Source organism: Rhodnius prolixus, unplaced genomic scaffold (genome assembly GCF_049639745.1).
Source record: "Rhodnius prolixus isolate KJV_2025 unplaced genomic scaffold, Rpr scaffold_1, whole genome shotgun sequence".
In the NCBI taxonomy this organism is placed as follows: domain Eukaryota; kingdom Metazoa; phylum Arthropoda; class Insecta; order Hemiptera; family Reduviidae; genus Rhodnius; species Rhodnius prolixus.
Window position 1 is genome coordinate 1,764,531 of NW_027411581.1, and position 19,738 is coordinate 1,784,268.

Below are 19,738 nucleotides of genomic sequence, written 5' to 3' on the forward strand. Positions count from 1 at the left end.
TCAAGTCTCGGTCTCGGTCTCGTCGAGATATGAACCCAAAATGAAAAATGAAAAAAAAAATGAACCAAAAAATGAACCCAATATCTGAGGCAATCAAAATGAATAAAAAATGGTTTGCTATTAATAATCTTTTCAAAAATTGTTATTATTTTCTAATTATTATTTTAATTTATATATTGGTATTGGTATAAAGAGAAAAAAAAGTGTGTAAAAGAAGACAACTACTTACACTTCAATGCATCATATGTTATTATTACTGTTATATATCTTTATATAATTGCAAAAAGGTGTTAAAAACGCGCCAAATGAAAGACCCAAATAACATATCTGCCTGTTATAACAAGTCGATTCGTGAAATAAAAAATACACCTCCCAACAAACTTCCTGCTCCATTAGTTACGGCTCTGGTGGATGAAATTAAAACTAACATCATAACCTCAGAAATGTACGATGTGTAAGCAATAGTCAACAAAGATATTCCAGACATTTCAATTCAATACCCGTAATGATTATTTATTAATAAAGAACACAATTTTATAATTTTGTAGCTAACAATTAATATTTGAAAAACCGAGACGAGACCGAGATTTCTCGAATAAATCTCGTCGAGATATTTATAATGTCTCTACCTCGATCTCGGTCTCGAGACCGAGATTTGTCTTGATTCTTGTGCAGCATTAATTTTGACAGAAGTATTGATCAGGATCTCAGAAAGTCCATAGCAAAAATACGATGCGAACACAAACGAATTTCTCTAGCCTCAGTTTATGTACAGTTTCACAATACACTTGTAGCTTTTCCTCAAAATAAATAATGATAACGCCCACCTATAAATATCATGTTAAGGTAGAGAGGAAGAGAGATGGTGGGTGAGAAGGGGAAAGGAGAGGGTTTGAGCAAGAGAAAGAGAGTAGGAGTGAGGAAGCGAAGGGCAAAGGGAGAGAGAGATGGTGTGTGAAGGGTCTGAGAAAGGGTGTGAGGAAGAGGGATAAAGTAGGAGTGAGGAAGCGAAGGACAGAGAAAGGGAGTGAGAGAGATGGTGTGAGGAAGAGAAAGAGATAGATTGAGAGTGAGGGAGTGAGGAAGCGAAGGGCAAAGGGAGAATATATTTTTTAATAAAAAGCTTTATTTCAATTTAATTTCCCCCCTCCCCTCGCTCATTTTATGATATTGAATTTAAATCTGATTGCGGATTATTTAAGAAACAAGGCACATAGGGGTCGTACCGAACAGAAAGAGAGGTAAGTAGTATTATTAAAGTTTCTCGGAAAAACTAAAACTTGGAAGTGAAAGTGTGCTAGTGTGTAACTAAGAGAGTGTCTGTGTGTGGAGAAAAGCTTCCACCCTGCTTCTTTTCCGGCCCCCCAAAGTGAGCCCTTGTGGCCGGGGCCCCATTGTTATTATCCTCATGAATTGAAACTGGCTGTTTTCTTTTCTGTTTAAAAATTTAAAAGGACTCCCATTTTGCCTTTTTTTTTCAATAAAACGGATGAACTGCAAGAGACTGGGCGGATGGTTTTAGTGGAGGAGGAGGAGTTTAAAGTGAAGAACGAGGAAGCTCCTTGTAGTAGGAGAACTCCAGGACATTGTTGGGCTGTAGATGACGAAGCAATGAAGAGTAGTCCCTGGGTTGCTTCTAAAAACTTGTAAAGAGGGCCAAGGGACTGTCCTAAAAGTTGAAGCTACTTCCCTCAGCCCGTCTCAGCTTGTCCGCCTTCCCAGGGCCACTCCACCCTTCATTGTTATTTAACTTCTCTTTCGTCATCTCTTTTCTTTGCCCCCACCGACATTTTACCCTTCTCCAGGATAAAGAGTTTGGATCTCCTTTCTCTTTTTTTTTTGATTGAAAAACATTTTCTCAGGCGCACAAAGACGCCCAAAAGGAAAGAGGAGATTAACTTTGTCTTCCCGATACCTGGATCTTTTTTAATAGATATTCAACTTGTAATGACTATTTTTATTTACGAGTATTCCAGACTTCTTAGATGTTGGCCATTATTATTTTTTTAAATTTTTTATTGGTTAATAAACCGTATGAAATATTTACAAGGGCCTTCTAGATTCTCCTTGTGAGCAGACTCCCACCCTAGGGATGGCCAGCAGGGATAACAACAGATGCGCATGTTTACAGGCTTCCAGGCGCAAGGATCCGTATCAAAAGTACAGGATCTCCTAATTGGTTATACTCATTAACTCCCGTTTTATTCTTCTTTCATTGACGAATATGTAATTAGAACTTCAAAAACTCCCACGAGTTGTCAAACAAATTATTATATCGATATATACGTATTAGATATCGATAAGGGGCGAATGTTGGTGGTTATGAAGCGTGGATTTGTAAGTGGAAGATGATCCCCCAGTTCGAATCCTGCGTGTAGCTACTGTTGATAGCAAGGGATGTGCTTCCATTCCCTCTCCACTTCCGCTTCCTAGTCGGACGCTGAGCCCCCAAACCGAAAAAATAGGCGATTAATTTACTTTTTTAAATTGAATATCGATACTTTGGCACAATCGAACCACTTTCATCAAGCAGAAGAAGATACTAATCGCACCAGTTTTGCCTTTTGCGTTAACAAAAAAAAGTTAAGTTACTTTAAAATACTAAGATAAATTAGAAATCAGATTTGAAGATATATAATTTTACACCAGGGCAGATAAGCATAAATATCTAATTAACGAAATACCCGCCGGGATGGTCCATTAAATTTTAGTTAGACAATGAAAATGATAATGAAATGGGAGAAAGTGGGAAGATATATTGGCGGGAGAGGTTATAAAGGGCGGCTCGGCTGTAGCGGAAGGAAGTGGCAAGTGTGACGTATTACACCTCCACCACCTTCCCGTGTGAATAAGCAGTGGTGAGAAGGGGTTCCGCAAGGAAGGAAAAACATTGTCCGAATAGAAAAGGGTACATGAAAGAAAGATGTGATTCTAACAAATGATATTTGTCACAATTCTGACACAACGAATGCAAGGGACACCAATTCTGATGGGAACACTCACATGATTATGTTTGTCATTAATTTAAGGCACGTCACTGCCTCCGGACAGTGTTCTCTCGTTACAGACAACACTGTCCATCACCGGGACAGTGAGCTGTAAGAAGCTCCTAGGAAGAGAAAATCTAAGGTCAGCAGCTGGATTCGAACCCGTGATCTCTGCGTTGGAATCCACCATACGCTAACCGCATAGCTAATCCCTACTCTTATATTTTCAAAATATAAATTTTCATAACTCATAAGTTACACTTTCAGAGAAATAAAAGAGGAAAAAAATAAATCAGTTCGAAAGACTAGGGATATTCGATTTGTTACAAAACAAAGTTGGTACAACTGGCAAGTACAAAGTGGGTAATTTATGAATATACAGTGGGAGAGGTTATAAGGTGGTTGATTGCAATCATCAAGTAACAACATTAAAGTGTTCAGACACACGCCCACATTGGAAGTAGTCCATTTTGTGAATCCGGAAAGAGATGTACAGGAACTGATCTAATAACAGGCACAATTGCAAAAGTAACATCTCCAATAGGGGAAGAGGCCGTAGAGTGACGTCATCAGCTAGCCTAAAAGGAACGGCACAAGTGATGTATACATTTACACACGGCTATTTCTTCATCTGAACAAAGATGGCGCTACATGGAGGAGGGTCGGCAGAGCTAGCTGGGCTAGAGCTAAAGTAGGACGGGAAGGAGATGATTTGCGAACCGGAAATAGAGATTCAGTAAGTGAGTTTAGAGAGGAGCGCCGATTTAGATCGATTTTAGCCCTTTTGTTCGTACAACACTGCTGAAATTATCTATTGTACAATTTGTAAGCTGAAAACTGGGTGCATTTACCCTGTACAAGAGATACAGGATGTACAGTCATATTATGGAAACTAAGTGAATACTAACGGATTATTGACTTCCTTTTACTCCTCAAAGAGGAAGTACTGCAATCGTGCATGCTTTCCACTTTGAGAATTTCCGGTGATACAAATTGCTCTGAGTGTGTTTAGAGATAGAATATGATGCACAGCAAGGTTATCGTTCTATTAAAATCTAGTCAACGGCAAAGAGAAGAGTATTTATGTGAACGCCAAGGTAATCCGGGTTTGAAGCCGGTACTCGACGGTGGGTAATAGAGGACGCCCTTGGAAATTTAATGACGTATACGCGATAGCTGGAAGTCTTGAGAGTGATTACAGTGGCTTGTTATTATTAAAAGAGGAATTTTGGCAGCGATCTCTGGCATGGTAATGGACCCACAAAAAGAGTCCTGCAGGTAGAAGATTGCTGCTTGTTTTTTCTTTTTTTTTGTTTGTTTGCCGGGTTAAGGGCTGTGGGATTAATGTTAGAGGAGCAATAACCATTTTCTCTTCCTGGAGGCTTGAAGGGGTTTCTCCTGGAATTGTTAAAAGTTGGCAAAATAAACGGCTGTCAACTGAGGGTATCCAGCCAGGTCGAGCTTAGATGGGCAGAGAAATCTGTCGGCCTGGAAGTATAATACGTACCTCCCAGGTGAGCGCGCCTGGCAAACCAAAGTAATACTTCACTTCGTATACACGTACACACATGCGCGCGCGCCCGGGTATCATTTTGTTGGGTTTTGGAGCAAGGTGAGTTGAGTCGAAGAGGCTTGAGAAGTGCAAAACATAGTTTACTGGGATCACCTGCCTTCTCAATTACTTCACTCCATTTACTTGTGGGCGAAGCACCTTGCTGGCTCGGTGCCAGAAGCCAGCACCCCCCAGTAACCAAAGTACCTCAGAGTGAGTGAATGGCTTGCCAACCAGAACGGCCCCCATATCAACCAGGGGAATTGTGAACCCCCAACCTTCCTGAAACTCTTTTCCACTTAGATTCCCCCCTTCCACCAATATCCAGCACAATCTCAGGTTAGGGTGAATTCAATACTTACTTGGGTATTAAGTTTACAAGCTCGTATGTGGGGATGGTTTGCCCATCGGTAAAATCGGTGAGGGTTCCCGCTTTTCAAAGTGGGAAACGGGATGATGGGGCTTATAGTTAGGCAATCTCAAGGGACTTCCTCCTTAACTAGACAAAGCCCCACACTTCAGATTTCTGTTGTTTGCACAAATTTCTGAATCTCCGTTGATTACCGGCGAGTTTATATAAAGTAAAACAACCACTCAAGAAGTAAAAGGTCGCCGAAAAAGGATGTTCTTTCTAAAAAATATCGGCCGGATTTCATCCATGCGATTTCTGCTGGCAGCGATCTCTACGATGTGATTGGTGGTTATTAGTTTCACATCTGAACGCCTGCCACCGAAAACAATGATCATTCATCCAGGAAAACAGGTGTTTTAGGGTCGCAGACCTGCCGAGTTAATATTAACTGAATAACAGCCAGGTAGATAGAATGTCGGTTAGAACTGCCATATCTGGATTTAAAAAAAGGAGATTTTGTTTAAAAGATCAGAATTATAATTACCTAATATAACCTAAACTAACCAAACATTTTGACCATATGGCTAAATAAGGGTAAACAAGTTTCTCCAAATATAATAAACATGTGGCAACAGTAGATCCACCTCCATTGCTCGAAAGAATGAATAAAAGGAAGGCTTTCTAAGAAGAAATCCTGTAGAGAGAGCTAGGCTACCCAAATCGAGTTTCAAGTTATGATCCGAGCTAAAAGTAAATGCTAAACTAGTTAAATACTGAAAGATGAAACAGATGCATATACTAGTTGCCCTATGCAGGCCTGACGAAGGTTCGTATTCAGCACCTGAAGGGCGCCCATAAAATTTGAAAATACATACAGTCCTAGTAGAATGGCTCTTACAGCGGACAAAGGACACTGAAACAGCCTAAGCCTAAAGGAACTCATCAACCACCAAAGGGGACTGTTTCCTGCTCGGGCGTTAGGGGCGAGGAATTGATGAAAATGTAAGCTTAAATGACACTTTCCAGCAGGGCCAGTTATTAAAGACTGGCAGATGCCTCTTGATTGCGCAGCTAGATACCGACTGGATGTCTAATCCAGACTTCCAGCAGTCCACAGGGATCCTATCCATTCCAGATGGTGTGACAGTCTTGTGTCCAGGGACGCAGCAATATCAGGCTCGTAACCATTAAATAGGTGAAAGCTTCTAGAAAATAGGTGCAATAAGGCGCAATCTCCCTTAGTTTCCGAAATCCCCTTCGACCAGGCGCCTTTACTAGATAAAACATCAAAATTCCCACTACCAGTGGCGCCGCAACTGTCAATCCCTCTATAAACTGGAAGGTTATAACCATGTTTATACAACACTAAATCCACATCACTTTTATCACTTGTAATAAAATGAGAGTTTTCCTCACTTGTGTTTATTACCTTCACACTGAACGTATATATAAAATGACGCAGTTGAATCTGTGTTGCGTCATCCAGACAGCATCTTTGTGGAAAGGGTTTTAACGATTTTCTATGATTTTATGCGTGGCGACACTAAAGTAATAGCCATGGAAACGTGGTAGAAGTGCGCGTTTACGCTTGTGAACTTGGTGTCGAAGTTCGGCGCAATTTCCTTGTGCAGTTACAATATTCGGCAATCGTAAGGCCCCTCAAGGAAACCCCGAACGTTTCCGCTGGAAACTCGACACGACCGCAATACTTCCTCTTGGTGTTATAAGAGAACGTAAAAAAAAACCTTTAAAGATTTCTGATTTAAAATTTGAAATTTATGAGTAGAAGGTTTGCAGCTAACTAAATCGAAGACATGGGTTATTTATAAAATCAAATCTGTCTGCCACGAAGCCCCACCAATAACAGCTTGAGATCAATAAAGCTTTCCAAAAGTTTGACTAATTCTATTATTTAAATTGAAAAACAAGTTACTTACCACACAATAATTATAAATTCTCAATTATTTAACTATAAAATAAACACAACAATTGATATTTGAAGTTCATTATTCTGGATTAATTCAATGAAAGACTAGAAAAAACAAAACTAATAAGTTTGCAAAACGTTTTAAGATTAAATATTTGCCATGGAACAACAACACAGGTCCATCATCCGTAAGGTAACGCGTCCCACATAACCACTGATGGTATTGTAAATAGCAGGAGTGCCAACCCGTCAAATATTTGTATTCATTTGTTTCAGTTTTATTTTTTTTAATGACAACACTGGCAGTTTTTATGTTGTTTGGAGGCCCCCCCTTTCGTTTTTCTTACTCCACTTAAAGAAGACATTGTGGATTTTCTACTCGTTTTTTTATCTTCACAAATTCGTGCGTTTTATGTATCGTGATTTAAAAATGAAGATCGCCTTAAGTTTAATGTTTAGGTTAAAATGTCAACAGACGATGCTACAATAAGGTTTTAATTTTTTAGATTTTTACGAAAATTTATCCATCGATTTTCTTTAAATTAAAAATGTATTTAGATCAAAAACTTTGATTTCAAACATTTCTCTAGGATAAATTCTCTCAAGTTCCATTCACTGAATTGACTAACTACTTGTTCAGTATTTATAAAAATCCAATCTGGAACAGAATTTAAAAATATGAAGAAACAACTAGTTGACCGTAAATGCCCTTTCTACGGATATAATTTTTACAACTTTCTCAGATTTCCTCACTAACAGGTCACGGAAGTTTGTGCACACTTGATAGAGATGTGAGTAGATTCTAGGCAATGATCAAAGAAAATCATTGGGAAAAGTATGTAAAAAAACTATAAATGAATTATTTCAACAATGTAAACAATTGGACAACAATTGCAATCCTAGGTAAGGGCGTGGCTGTAGGCGTGGTCGCCATTAAAATTTCCACTTATGATTGGCCAATCCCTACCGCCATGTTTTACACCTCTTCCATTGCATTGTGATTGGTAAATTATTTAACACTAATTATTTCAAATGAAAAAATCGTCTAGATTTTTTTTTACTGATTTTTCTCCCGTAGGTATTTGATAAATTATTGGATTATGCATTAAAAAAATGTAGATGAAATTCCATATTCAAATGTAATTACATTTATTAGTTTATGTTTCTTATGCTTCAGGGAAAATGAAAATTGGGTAGATTTGTAGGATTTGAGGGGAAAAGAAGGAAAAATCCTGTTCTGCTTAGATGTGCGTCTGGAGAAGTAACTCCGCCATGTTGTTATGCTAATAGAGGGATTGTTTGTTAATGTAAACTGATTGGCCGAACGTTATTGAGTAATTATGTAGCTAACAGGTGATTGAGAGGTTAAACCCATGTCTATGTACGTGTAGATACGAGTACATGGACCAATTTGCCAAACCATTGTTTCGTTAACACGGTTCGTCACTATGATGAATTATAAATGCAATTTGATTGCACTAATTATTTGATTGAATGCAATTAAACTATGAGATTTCTTTGAGAACATTAGATGCATTTCTAATCCAAGAACTCCAGTTGCGGGCCAATTACTTAAAGGAAGACAAGGTTCTCTCGTCTAGCCGTTCCCGGTGTTGTAGTTGGGCGCCATAGCCTCCTTCAACCACCCGACCAAAGGGCAGCTCTCTAAATCAATTTTCGATATCAGAGTACCAGAGAGAACAGGCACACTATTACTAAGTTAGGCTGACTATCCTGCGGGCGCAACTAGCCTTCTTCCAGCAGCACGTACCCCCAAATTGGAGGCAGCTCCGCTACCCCCACCACCTCTAAACAGTAACCTCAATCTGGCAAGTAAGTCCTGATGACTTCATTATTCTGCCAAGTTTGGTTTCCTATATTAGACTGGATCGGATTGATTAAATTAGGTACTTTGTTGTTAAGTTCTACTTTGTTTCTAAGTGGAATTAGCTATTCCAGTAAAGTTGGAAGATGCTTACTTCCAACTCCCCCTGTATAGGGCGTTTCCAGAACTCCCAAGTATTTTATTATTTATGAAAATGCTGTGATATATCCATTCCTTAGGGCCCCAGGAACGTGCTTATTAAAACAAAGAGCGTTTGGGCTTTATGCTTTAAGCTAAAATCACATGTTTTTATTTTCTCTTTGCGCTTTACTTACTTTCTCTAACACTCTGTTGCCGGAAGTACTATAATTTGTGATGTTTCGTCATGTTAATTATGTTTTGCTTCAATAAACATGTTAATAAATTAAATTAATTTAATATAAGTGTTTACAGAATTGTTCATAAATTATTTTTTCAACCCATCGATAATCCAGTGATTCACCTATTCGCTGAGGTTACAATTTGTAGGGTAGTATTGAAGTTCCTCTTCTAGGATGATTTCCGGTTATGCTAACCCAGCAATATTTACTTCCTGAATACAGCATCCAAATCAATCGTGTATATTAAATAAAAGGCAATCGGAGAGAGTAGGGGAACCTTCCCCTGTTCCATATCATCCCCCTTCCTCCAGCAACTGTTCGGAACAGCGGAATTGAATTTATTAAGGGCAGAAGATGAACATCTTCACGCTGACAGCTTAACTACAAATTGCCAATGGAAAGAAATGAACAATGTGGAAGATCACCAGATCGAATCCCGCGTATGATTACTTTTTTATTTGTCAGAAAAAATTGTTTAGAGCAAAGTATGAGCTTCCGCCCCCCTCGTCCACTACACCTCATTGGTTGCAGGACGTTAAGCCCCGCCTGCAAAAAATGTACGATTACTTTACTTATAATCTGAGTAATATCGAAGTCAACAATTTGGTTAGAACAAGTCTCAATTTCAAGAAAATTTAATTGGTATTAGAAGAAAGTCGTGTGAGTATCCACTTCCGGTTTTTGTTCATTGGTTGGCTTAGATCGGAAGGAAGCTGAAAAGCGATTTAGTCGCTGCAGTAGATAGGCGGGGATAGGCGCTCCATTCTAGAGACCCCGTCAGTGCCACCTGCTTTTACGCATGGTTTAACTTGCACTTCCCGTGGGCCGAGTTTTTCCTCTTCTATACACTCACTTTGTCATTGTTGAGAGTTCTTCTTTTGGAATTGCCCGCAATATTTTATAAATAATATGAATGGAGGGTTTACCCAGGTCACGCAGAAGGTAGAAGGTCTTCTTAGAGGATGGCGTTTTGCGATTGAGTTATAGGAACTTGAAATGGAACTCAAGAAATAGAATTTCCTTTAGATTATGTCGCTAAATGGAGTCCACTAGGCTGCAGAAGACGGTTTATTGGTTGTCTAGATGGGCAAATCGCAGCATCTGTTTCACAAATTGGGTTTCCGGTAACAACTGGGTCAATCGCGATTACCATTTTCTTTAATAGATTTCCCCGAGCTTGTACTAACCTGTCGTACCCATAAAGTTGATGAGTTGGAATTTTCCGAGCGGTTCAATTTGTTTTCAGCGTGATTTCTTTATACGTAATTCAGGCGATATCTTTTGTATCTAATTTTTTTTCATGTGAAAAATCTCATTTTAGAAGAGGAGATACTTTAGGCACGGTGGCCATTTCCGAAAATTGTACAGTTTTACCACCTTTACTAGGGAGGGCCATGAGAGTAGTCACAAATGATTTGTGTTTCAATCAAATGGGGAAAAGCGAAATCTGTTGTAATAAGTGATTTTCGAGGTTATTAGCAGAAGGAACTGAGCGGTAGAAAAGGGCCAAAGTGAAAAATACTTTATTAAAAGATAATTCTATAAAAAGGAAGGACTTCAATATTTGCCCTCACAACCACACTTCCCTTTTTGTTTGTGTAGAGACAATTGCGTGCGTGTGTGTGTAATATTTATTTGTGGCAAATAGTCGGGCGAGGAAAGTGGTCTGGCCGGACGAAGTATTGCCAACGGTTTCCAAGGGAACGGTAACCGTAGACTAGTAGTTAGGGAGCGGCGACTAGTTGTGCAGTTAGACGCAGAAAGGAAGGTAATTCCAGAATGTGGTCCTGTAATAGGATTACTTTTACTGTAAGACAGTATAGCGCGCGCGGCGTGTATGTGGGTACGTGCGAGGTGTAGTAAAAAAGGGAAATAATAATAACAGTTGGCCAGACTGAATGGCACACAGCTTTTGGTCGTGGTTGTGACAACAAGGCACTACTTGACGTTATACCCGCCCATTTTAATTCCTTATCTAACTTAGCTACTGTTTTGGGGCGGGACCATAAACTAACCTTTCTTCTTGTTGACTGTTTTAATAAAAGTATAACCTGCTATTCGGAAGGTTTCTCTTTTTTTCTTTCTAGTGAGTAATGTTGTTTGAGGGAAGAGTTATTGTGAGCTTTGAAGTTGTTAAGTAAGATTTAACAACGGACGGTGATTGTCTCGTAGTTGAGGATGTTAGCTCAGTGAGTTATAGAGTTATACCTTGAGTGGCAAATTTAAGCGAGCAACAGTACGAACAACAAGGGACCCACATCCAGCTCAAAACCCTGCAGCGGCATCGTAATTCTCTCCAGCCTGAAATTACATAAAAGACCCATGATAGCGCTTTAGAAGACCGTCACCTGAACGCCCACACTTTCCTCGGTTTCCTTGCCTTCTTCCTTCCACTTTAACCAGGACCTCCTTCTATCCCAAGAGATTCTGGAGCAAGGCAGTTGGACAGGAGTCCACATACAGTAAGGAACCTACAGACATCTCAGTCGATTCAGCTTGCTCTTTTCATTGCTACACGCGATAACTCACAGGAATCAAAAGCGAATTTTAAAAAGTTTTTAACTCTAAATAGCTTCTAAGAAAAAGCAAGAAAAATTAATAACCTTATATTTGCAAGTTCAAAACTTGAGTTTAGCACAAACATAGTAGATAATACATATTACCCACAATAATAAATAGATGAGTGACTAGTTGCCTGATACATACAAAGAGAATATAGTGGTACTCTAGATGTGGTAAGCGACAGACTGACGGACATCAGACGTACAACGTGTTGGGGGTTGTAACCTAAACTAGGTCGTACTAGAGCATTTCCACTCAGCTGGTAATAATATCAGCGCTGCCAACCCAACATATCTAGTTTATTGTGCATAAACTATAGTGTACATTGTAAAAGATAGCGCTGTTGTAGTGAATTTGAGCAGGACACACAGTGTTGCCAAAACACAGCCTATTCACAACATTACCAATGTCAACAAGCATCATTTCAAGCCTTGCGCGTCAACACTGTCACTTACAACTGTACTAACAATCACATAACACGAGCTCTGGGATCCTCTAATCATTGTTACTATGGCGAGTACGTATTGAGTGTGACATAAGCATTATACAGATGGAAGTAAATTCTCTAAATGAAACTGATGAATTAATTACCTTCTAGAGATGGATGAAAATCCGATAGAATGAAACCTTAGGAAATGAGAAAAACACGCCACCTTTTTATAACAGAAGTTCGTTGGAAAAATAACCATATTGGCCAGCCAGCATTGGGGTCAAAGTATCAATATAAGTTTCGGTTAAAAATGATTCTATCCTAGCCGCAGCTTCCAATGAACTACGCTAGGTGACTGTTCTCTGGCACAATTTAAAAAACACATCAGTGTGGTAGATGGAACACAAGTTGTGGCTAAGTTCTTAAAACAATTCTTTGGCGATTCCTTAGACCAGCGGTCGGCAACCTATTTTAAGAAGAGAGCCATTTTCTCCTTAAATACTTTTAATAAATCTTACCAAGAGCCGCGAGGATGATAGTGTAAACAAACTCTGTAGATCATTTGTATTCACAAATTATTATTTTATGATATTCAATAACATTTAAATGTTCTGATATATTTATTTTCACATATTGCAAAGTAAATAAACAAATAAATAATAACTAAACCTGTATTTGAATGAAAATGGCGGCAGTCCTATATATTACATACTCTATTTTAATATAATTATTCTATTCAGGGGTTGCCGACCCCTGCCTTAGACTAGTGATTCTCAACCACTGTGCAGCGAAAGTTTAGAAGTGTGCCGCCAAATTTTAGAAATGCATACAATAAAAATTATATTATAAATGTAGAAGACGATATGAGAGTAGCATTATCATTTATACCACCAAATATAAAACGAAATTATCAAAAAACATCAAGCTCAAATTTCTCATTAAAAGTATTATTATTATTAACTTGTAATTAATCCCTTAATAAACATAAAACTGTTGTTTTTTGTAGTACATATTATATTATTTTATATTGAAAATAAACACGAACTATTTTGCACAGTGTATTATGAATAAGTAAAATACTTTTAAACTAATCTTATTGTTAGTGTGCCGCCAAATTTTGAAATTGTTAAAAGTGTGCCACCGCGACAAAACAAAAAGGTTGAGAATCACAGCCTTAGACAATTACAGACTACTCGGAAAAGCCTCGCATGGGGGAGCGGTACTTCTGTTAGGCTAATATTCTGCCCAGGCGAACTTTTGGCAAAGAAGGGATAAACATTGGAAGTCTGAAGTAAATCTTTGAAGAATCGTACTAAGAGGAAGTCGTCTGAGTGATTTTCCCCCACTTCCCCACGTTGAGGATGTTCCTGTTGGTTGCCAAATAGAGAGGTTTCAATTTCTACATGGACAGGTTTCTTGTCCTGAAATTCCTCAACAATTAACGGTAGTTTAGTTGGACATTTCTGTGTCAACGGTGTTTTGTGGCAGAAATCGCACCAAAGTTGAGACCACGAGACGATTCTCGAGTAAAGTGAAAGGTAAAGTTGGAGTGCTGGAAAAAGTTCATCGAGAATGGCGTACCAATGATGTAGTACATATATTTTTTTTTTTCATTTTATCACCCGAATAAGTTGCCTTAGTACCATCAGCGCCATCTGCAGCCTGAAATACTAAACACTGATCCAGACACGGTTACACACTGGCAACTTTACCCAACTGAATAGAGTCAGTCGACGGGGATTTCAACATGTTCCACCTCTAATCTCTCCCACTCCAACACGCGACCACAATTCTTTCCCGCGCGTACTGGTGGACATCTCCCGCCCGCGCTAAACTTCCACCACCACGCCTACCAACTTGGTAACCTGTTTACGGCCAAAAATCTCTCACCTCTTAATGGATTAACTTCGCCCCATCCCTGACGCACAGTGCTTCACTGCCTCACCGCATACGCACGTATCCCTCAATTTATTCCCAAAGCTCCTGTAGTATTATAGGGAATAAAAATTGTTTCTGTTTCGCGTTGGAATTAAATTGCAAAAATAAATTAAAAAACTTCTCTTTTTTAAACATCACTGCTAACAATAGAAGTTAAGTAAAATGGCAATTTTATGGAATCTCTCCCATTGGTGAGTTATTTATTTACTCACGCAAGAGAAGGGAGATCGTGCATATTGTCAGTATTGAGTTGGGACCGGAACTGTTCCTTTTGCGCTCTCCTGAATCCGGAAAGGTGTTTAAAGTGACTGTTCTTCCTTGCCTTCTCTGTTTAGCAATATTCCTATCTCTACCAAGAATTGCATATTTAGCCTCTATGCGGACGATTCACTGATATTCACAGCATCAATTTGTTCCAGAAACCGCTAAAGTTAATTCTGATATGTACACAATTAGTTTCTGTAGTGATGTCATTGTTTTCGTTGCCCTTAAGGGATATTGTAGCCGCTCTCTCTGGTCACTATAACTCAAGAATCGAAACTCGCAACAGGAAGTAACAATAGAAAGAATAGGAAGTAAGAAGCTACTCACCTAAAACCGGAAGCGTGGGTACGCAGTCCATGCGAACATCACTGACCGCACCAGTCACCGACTGGCTGACGTAAACAAAACAATACTCCACATATTTCTCGGAGAATAGAGAACAATCAAAGCGCAAAGAGTGTCTTCCACGGAGCACTCTCTGTTCGCTGACATAGTGGAGACTGGAAGGTGGAGCCAATGCGGACACGTCGGCTCGCAGACGGGAGAACAGACGCACTCGGTCGCCTTGCGGCAGGATACAGCTGGGATACTGGAACAGCACCGAAATGCCGGAATGTCCGTCGCAGGGGAATATACTGCGGGCGTGCACGTTGAATACGAACTTCTCGCTCCAGATTGCCTGGAAAAACAAAGCAAACATCTTCATTAACGTTTAGAGGAAATGGACCAGCTGATGATCAGATTTTATGGTCTCAGGTCCTGAAAATCCAGTTTTGTCCATCCACTAAACTTTAAGCTCTCTCAACAGCCGGTTCTCTCCTGAAACAAAGTGAAAGAAGGTGAATTTGACGTTGGAGGCTACGTCCTCTCGTGTCTTTGATGGCAGCCTGTTGCTGCTGCCTTCTTGAGCGAGTTTTGATCCTATGGTTACATATTTTGTGTAAATTACTGAGCTAGGCTCTCTGACTGAGTGCACCCTTCCCCAGATGTTCTGAGAATGACTCTCTTTGTTTCCACTCAGCAATCCCGGTTTAGGAAGTCTTCATGTTTCTGTTGTTCTGCTCTTAAAGAACTTTGCCCCATGTATAACAACAATGTGCGAGACAGTCCTGGGAAAGTTCCGCTCCGATATTTATTTCCGCCTGACCGTTGGTAATGGGGGTGGGGAGAAAGATATAAAAAAGCGGCCCCCCCGTTAGACATTTTGAACTCTGAACTTTAAAAGCGAACAAAATTTAATGAAACAAAATAAATTCTAGTCAAAGAGAGAGGTCGACCAGTTGGTTGCTGTGACGTATTTTTTGTTTCGTTGTTTCTTGGTGCCCCCCACCACAACTGTGAAGCCATTGTAGCCAACATATATTTTTGTAAACTCACTGTATGACGTCAGCTCGCTCTGTTTATTTGGCCCTCTGTTGTTTTTAATAGTTTTTTTTTTTTTTTTTTAAGTATTCTTGATTGTGTAGGTTGAATAAATTACGTCAGATATCAAATGACGTTCAAGTACAGTCTAGTCCAAGATTACAAAAAAAAATATTTGGACCTTAAGTAAATTTTTTTTACTTCCGGTTGGCGTTTTTATCGAAAAGCTAATTGTCAGGATCTTTACAAGTATCCTATTTCTACTATCGACAAATTTTTGATGATGTGTAATTATCGATCTCTCACATGATTAACAAATAGCTATGCGCATACACACTTGTATAAATATTAAATTTTTTTCCCCCTGAAGGGGGCCCACAAAAAGTAGGTTTCCGGAGGCAATTCAAAATCAGCACGATTAACTTTTGTGGGAAAGTAAACCAAAAATTAAACGTTCATCTCGGGTTCGATTCCAGCTGCCAGATTTTCTCTTCGTTGGAGCCTTCTACCTCCGGTGATGATCTCCAATTAACGACAAAAAAAAAAGGTCTTTAAAAATGCAAACAGGAAGTACAGAATAAAAAAATCATCTTTTATATTTCATTAACTTCCTTTCTATTTTTGTCTCTTAATTTCAGCTTTCATACAGCTCATTGTACGGCGCCATTGAGAGCGCAGTGCCTTTCAGCACCTCTTTTAATTTCGTTTCTGTGAAAAGGGGCTAAGGAATATTAAAGCGGAAATAAAAGTTAAAAAGGCTAATCTAGCGACTAAATGAAGTCGAGTCCCTGGATTCTTGACGAGCGCTGATAATTCCATGAGAATACCAGCAAGGGTGTGGGATGTAAGAATGAATATTTAATGAAGGCCAATTAAATTATAAATCATTTCAATGAAAAATGGCGGAAGAAGAGATTGAAAGGAGAAATAGTAATAATAATGATAACATTAACTCGGGCGGATTTATGTTGACCTAATAACTGTTAATAATTAAAGATTTCAGTGTACCTGGAGTCCAAAATAACGATATCAATGATAAAGGAGGGGAAACATTGTCTGGAGGAATCCTACTAAAGGCTATCATCTGGTATTAAAGCAATCAGCTGGCGTGGAGTGCGCGGGGAATCATGACTTCAATGAGAATGGAGATTACAAAGCTGGCGAGGTTATGGTGGAGCAGGTTAGTATTGAGAAATTGCTTCTTACTGTCTTTAACTGTTTCTATCTCGAGATTACTTTGATAGAAATTGAGCTACTACAAGGAAAATACAATTTTGAGGTCTGAATGTGTGAGTCTCAAATTCCGCATTTAATTATTTCTACCACTGATCTTTAAGTTTTAACTCCCCCCCACCCCAGTTGAAATGAATTGTTAGTTTTCAAAGTTTTTCACGCGGAAGTTGAGGGGGCTCGCAGAGTACCGGATTTCCTCCTAAGGTTATCCAGAGATCCGGCTTTCAGCTTCTGCTAGAACTTTCCTGACAATATTGGGTTAGTTATTTCATTACCTAAAGATACTCTGAAATGATTGAACTCACTTGGCACCAGTGAGATTTAGTGCTAGAGGTCTATTTTTGATCGTATAGTACTAATACCCCCAATATTAAGTAATAACTAGCTTACCTTCAGCGTTTTATTTGTCGAAGTGGACGCGATAGGCTCGCCTGGATCTTGGATGCTGGGCCGAAGTGCCAAAGCATAATGTCCTGCCATGCCGAACAGTTCGCAGTTCAACGAGATCACACGTAACAGGGGATATCCACGGATCTGTTCACTGTACAGCAGCTGGAAACAGAAATATTCACCTGATCAACACATATAGAAGAGATAGTTTTTAAGATAGGTGTACAGAATACTGAAAAGAAGCTTCCGTTTTGCTTAGAATGATCCTTTCAAATGCCTTCAGTTCCTTTCAGTTCTTTAAAAACACCTAATATTCTGCCGGATATAACTGTACCCAATCTTCGATCTGCTCAACTCTTGGCATCATCAACAATCCTGCTACAACAGGAAATAACTTGTAATTTGCCAAAAAAAACGAGCACGCTTTGCATGAATGCAAGCTAAGACCGTGCGTGACTTTGAGCCATTAACATGCTCCATTTACTTATAGTTTGAATCAATGCGATACCAATTTAGCATAAAGTTTGCTCGCATTAGTTCTTGATGTAAAATTCAGGAACTCTTAATTTTTCTTTTATACAGTGTCAGCTACATCGTCGTATCTTTAAGCACAGATTGGGTAAATTTTCGAAGTTTTCAGGAGCAGTTTTTTAGTCCCTCCATCTTAAAGAAAAGGACGATCAAACTTAAGTTCGGACGCCAATTTCTTGACTTAGTTAAAATGAAGCAATAGACTCCTTTTAAGCTGTTAACCGTCTTTGACGGATATTCGTTCGTCTAAATGCAGGACGTTTCTTATGACGGCACCATATTCCAGATATTTATTTTGTTAGTCAATCTTTGTAAGCAGCATCAGTTCATCAATATAAATAAATCGATAAAGTTTCATTTTTCCAGCATTCGCGTAAGAAAAGCTAGAAAGACTAATTTTCAAAAATTAAATTGCGCATGATAACCTCCAGGGTATTACAGACAGCAAAACTGTACCTAGCTTGTCGCAAAAAACATCAGTAGGTAATCAAACTGAATGACGTGGGAAATAACTCACTACCGGCGGAATTATAGGAGGGGGTTCTTCAGAGATATTCTGAACTCAATTATAGTTCAATTAACAGTTCAGCCCGGACGGCTGGCTGGCTGGAGTGGTGTGGAGTTGGGAATAGTCATCCCCACTACCTCATTTACTCCCACCTCGGTCATCAACTAGAAATGATACTGCCTGATCAGCTGTGAATGGGTAACATTCTTCAACCTTCTTTCTCCCGCCTTTCTTTCCTACTCTTTCTTCCCCCTCCCGCCTTTTTGGGCAAGGCCATCTGAACTAGAGAGATAGACACTGTTGCCAACCCACTTGTCCACATTACTCAAGCATCGTTCACTCTTAACTAAAACTTTTTTTTCTCTCATACTTCTCCCTCTCTTTCATTTTGTAAGCGAGGTGGGCAGCAGTATCTTGACACTTGTATCGTCCAATCACAACACTCTACACCCTGATGGTTCTTCATCAACCTTTTTTTTTCTCGCTCTCCTACCAGCTGTTCAGCTGCGGCCATTTTCTTGTTCTTGTGTCTAATACTAGCAACACTGTTGCTGGCGTTGGATTTTTAGTTTCTTGTTAAATTATAGATTATCAACAACGAACTACAACCTCAGCATACCTCTCAAGTCAAGCTGACCTACAGTGAACCCAATCTATCTATATATAACCTGCCATTTAATACAATTTCAGGTTACATTAAACTTCACAAACTTTTGTATAATGTAAGTCATTCCAAATACTTATTATATTTATTTATCTATTTAATTTTATGTTTTAGAAATATTTTTTATTTATTTTTTATGGTCTTCAAGTTATATCTATATTAGTGTAATATTCCTTTTGTACAGACCCTGAAGAAGGTAGTAAAAATTACCGAAACGTTAGTATAAAGCAACAAAAGTTGTATTTATTTTTGACCGCACCTCGATATTCCCCAAAAATCATCCATGAACAACGGTGGAAATAAACCAAAAAACCATCGTTACAATTAAAATTAAATGCCCAGTAATACCACCCGACACATCAATTTCAAGTTTTGCCCTATAAAAAGTAACTGAGTGTTAGTGTCGTGCGAGTGTACAAACAGCGCTTATTAATAGTAACTACGTCAGGGTCAAGTATTAAAAGAAATTCGATGGTAATTTTTGAAAGAATGATGTTCCTTAGGTACCGTATCTTCTGAAATGCTAAAGCTGCAGACCTGAACAGGAGTACGAGCAAGGCGTGAGGAATGCACCACGCTGGCGGAAGTTATAATCAGATTATTTATTGAAGAAGTGACCCCTAGTGAAGGGAAGGGGCAATTACTTTATCATCATTAACACTTCCCTCTCTCCATTCCAGCCCCCCTCCTGTTTCCGGATTATTGGCCTAAATCAACAAGTGTTCCGTAGTAAGCCAGTGGTTCTACTGTGTTGACGTGGGGCCTTCAATGACTCATCCATTGATCAAATTGTTATTGTCTCTCTCTGTGTGTGTTCTTTGAAAGAAAGTTAT

The 19,738-nt window shown here is 39.1% G+C and overlaps 1 protein-coding gene across 18 annotated transcripts in view; it reads right to left on the reverse strand.

Annotated features, from left to right (window-relative positions):
- The window catches only part of gogo (thrombospondin-1 like protein golden goal), a 499,603-nt gene that overhangs the window by 11,140 nt on the left and 468,725 nt on the right, over positions 1 to 19,738 (reverse strand). For all 18 annotated transcript variants that reach the window (XM_074124386.1, XM_074124324.1, XM_074124391.1 and 15 more), the window contains 2 exons: positions 17,203 to 17,364; positions 14,545 to 14,896 (listed from right to left, as the gene is read on the reverse strand). In XM_074124386.1, the coding sequence (XP_073980487.1) occupies positions 14,545 to 14,896; positions 17,203 to 17,364 (514 nt within the window). The remainder of the gene's footprint in view (positions 1 to 14,544; positions 14,897 to 17,202; positions 17,365 to 19,738) is intronic.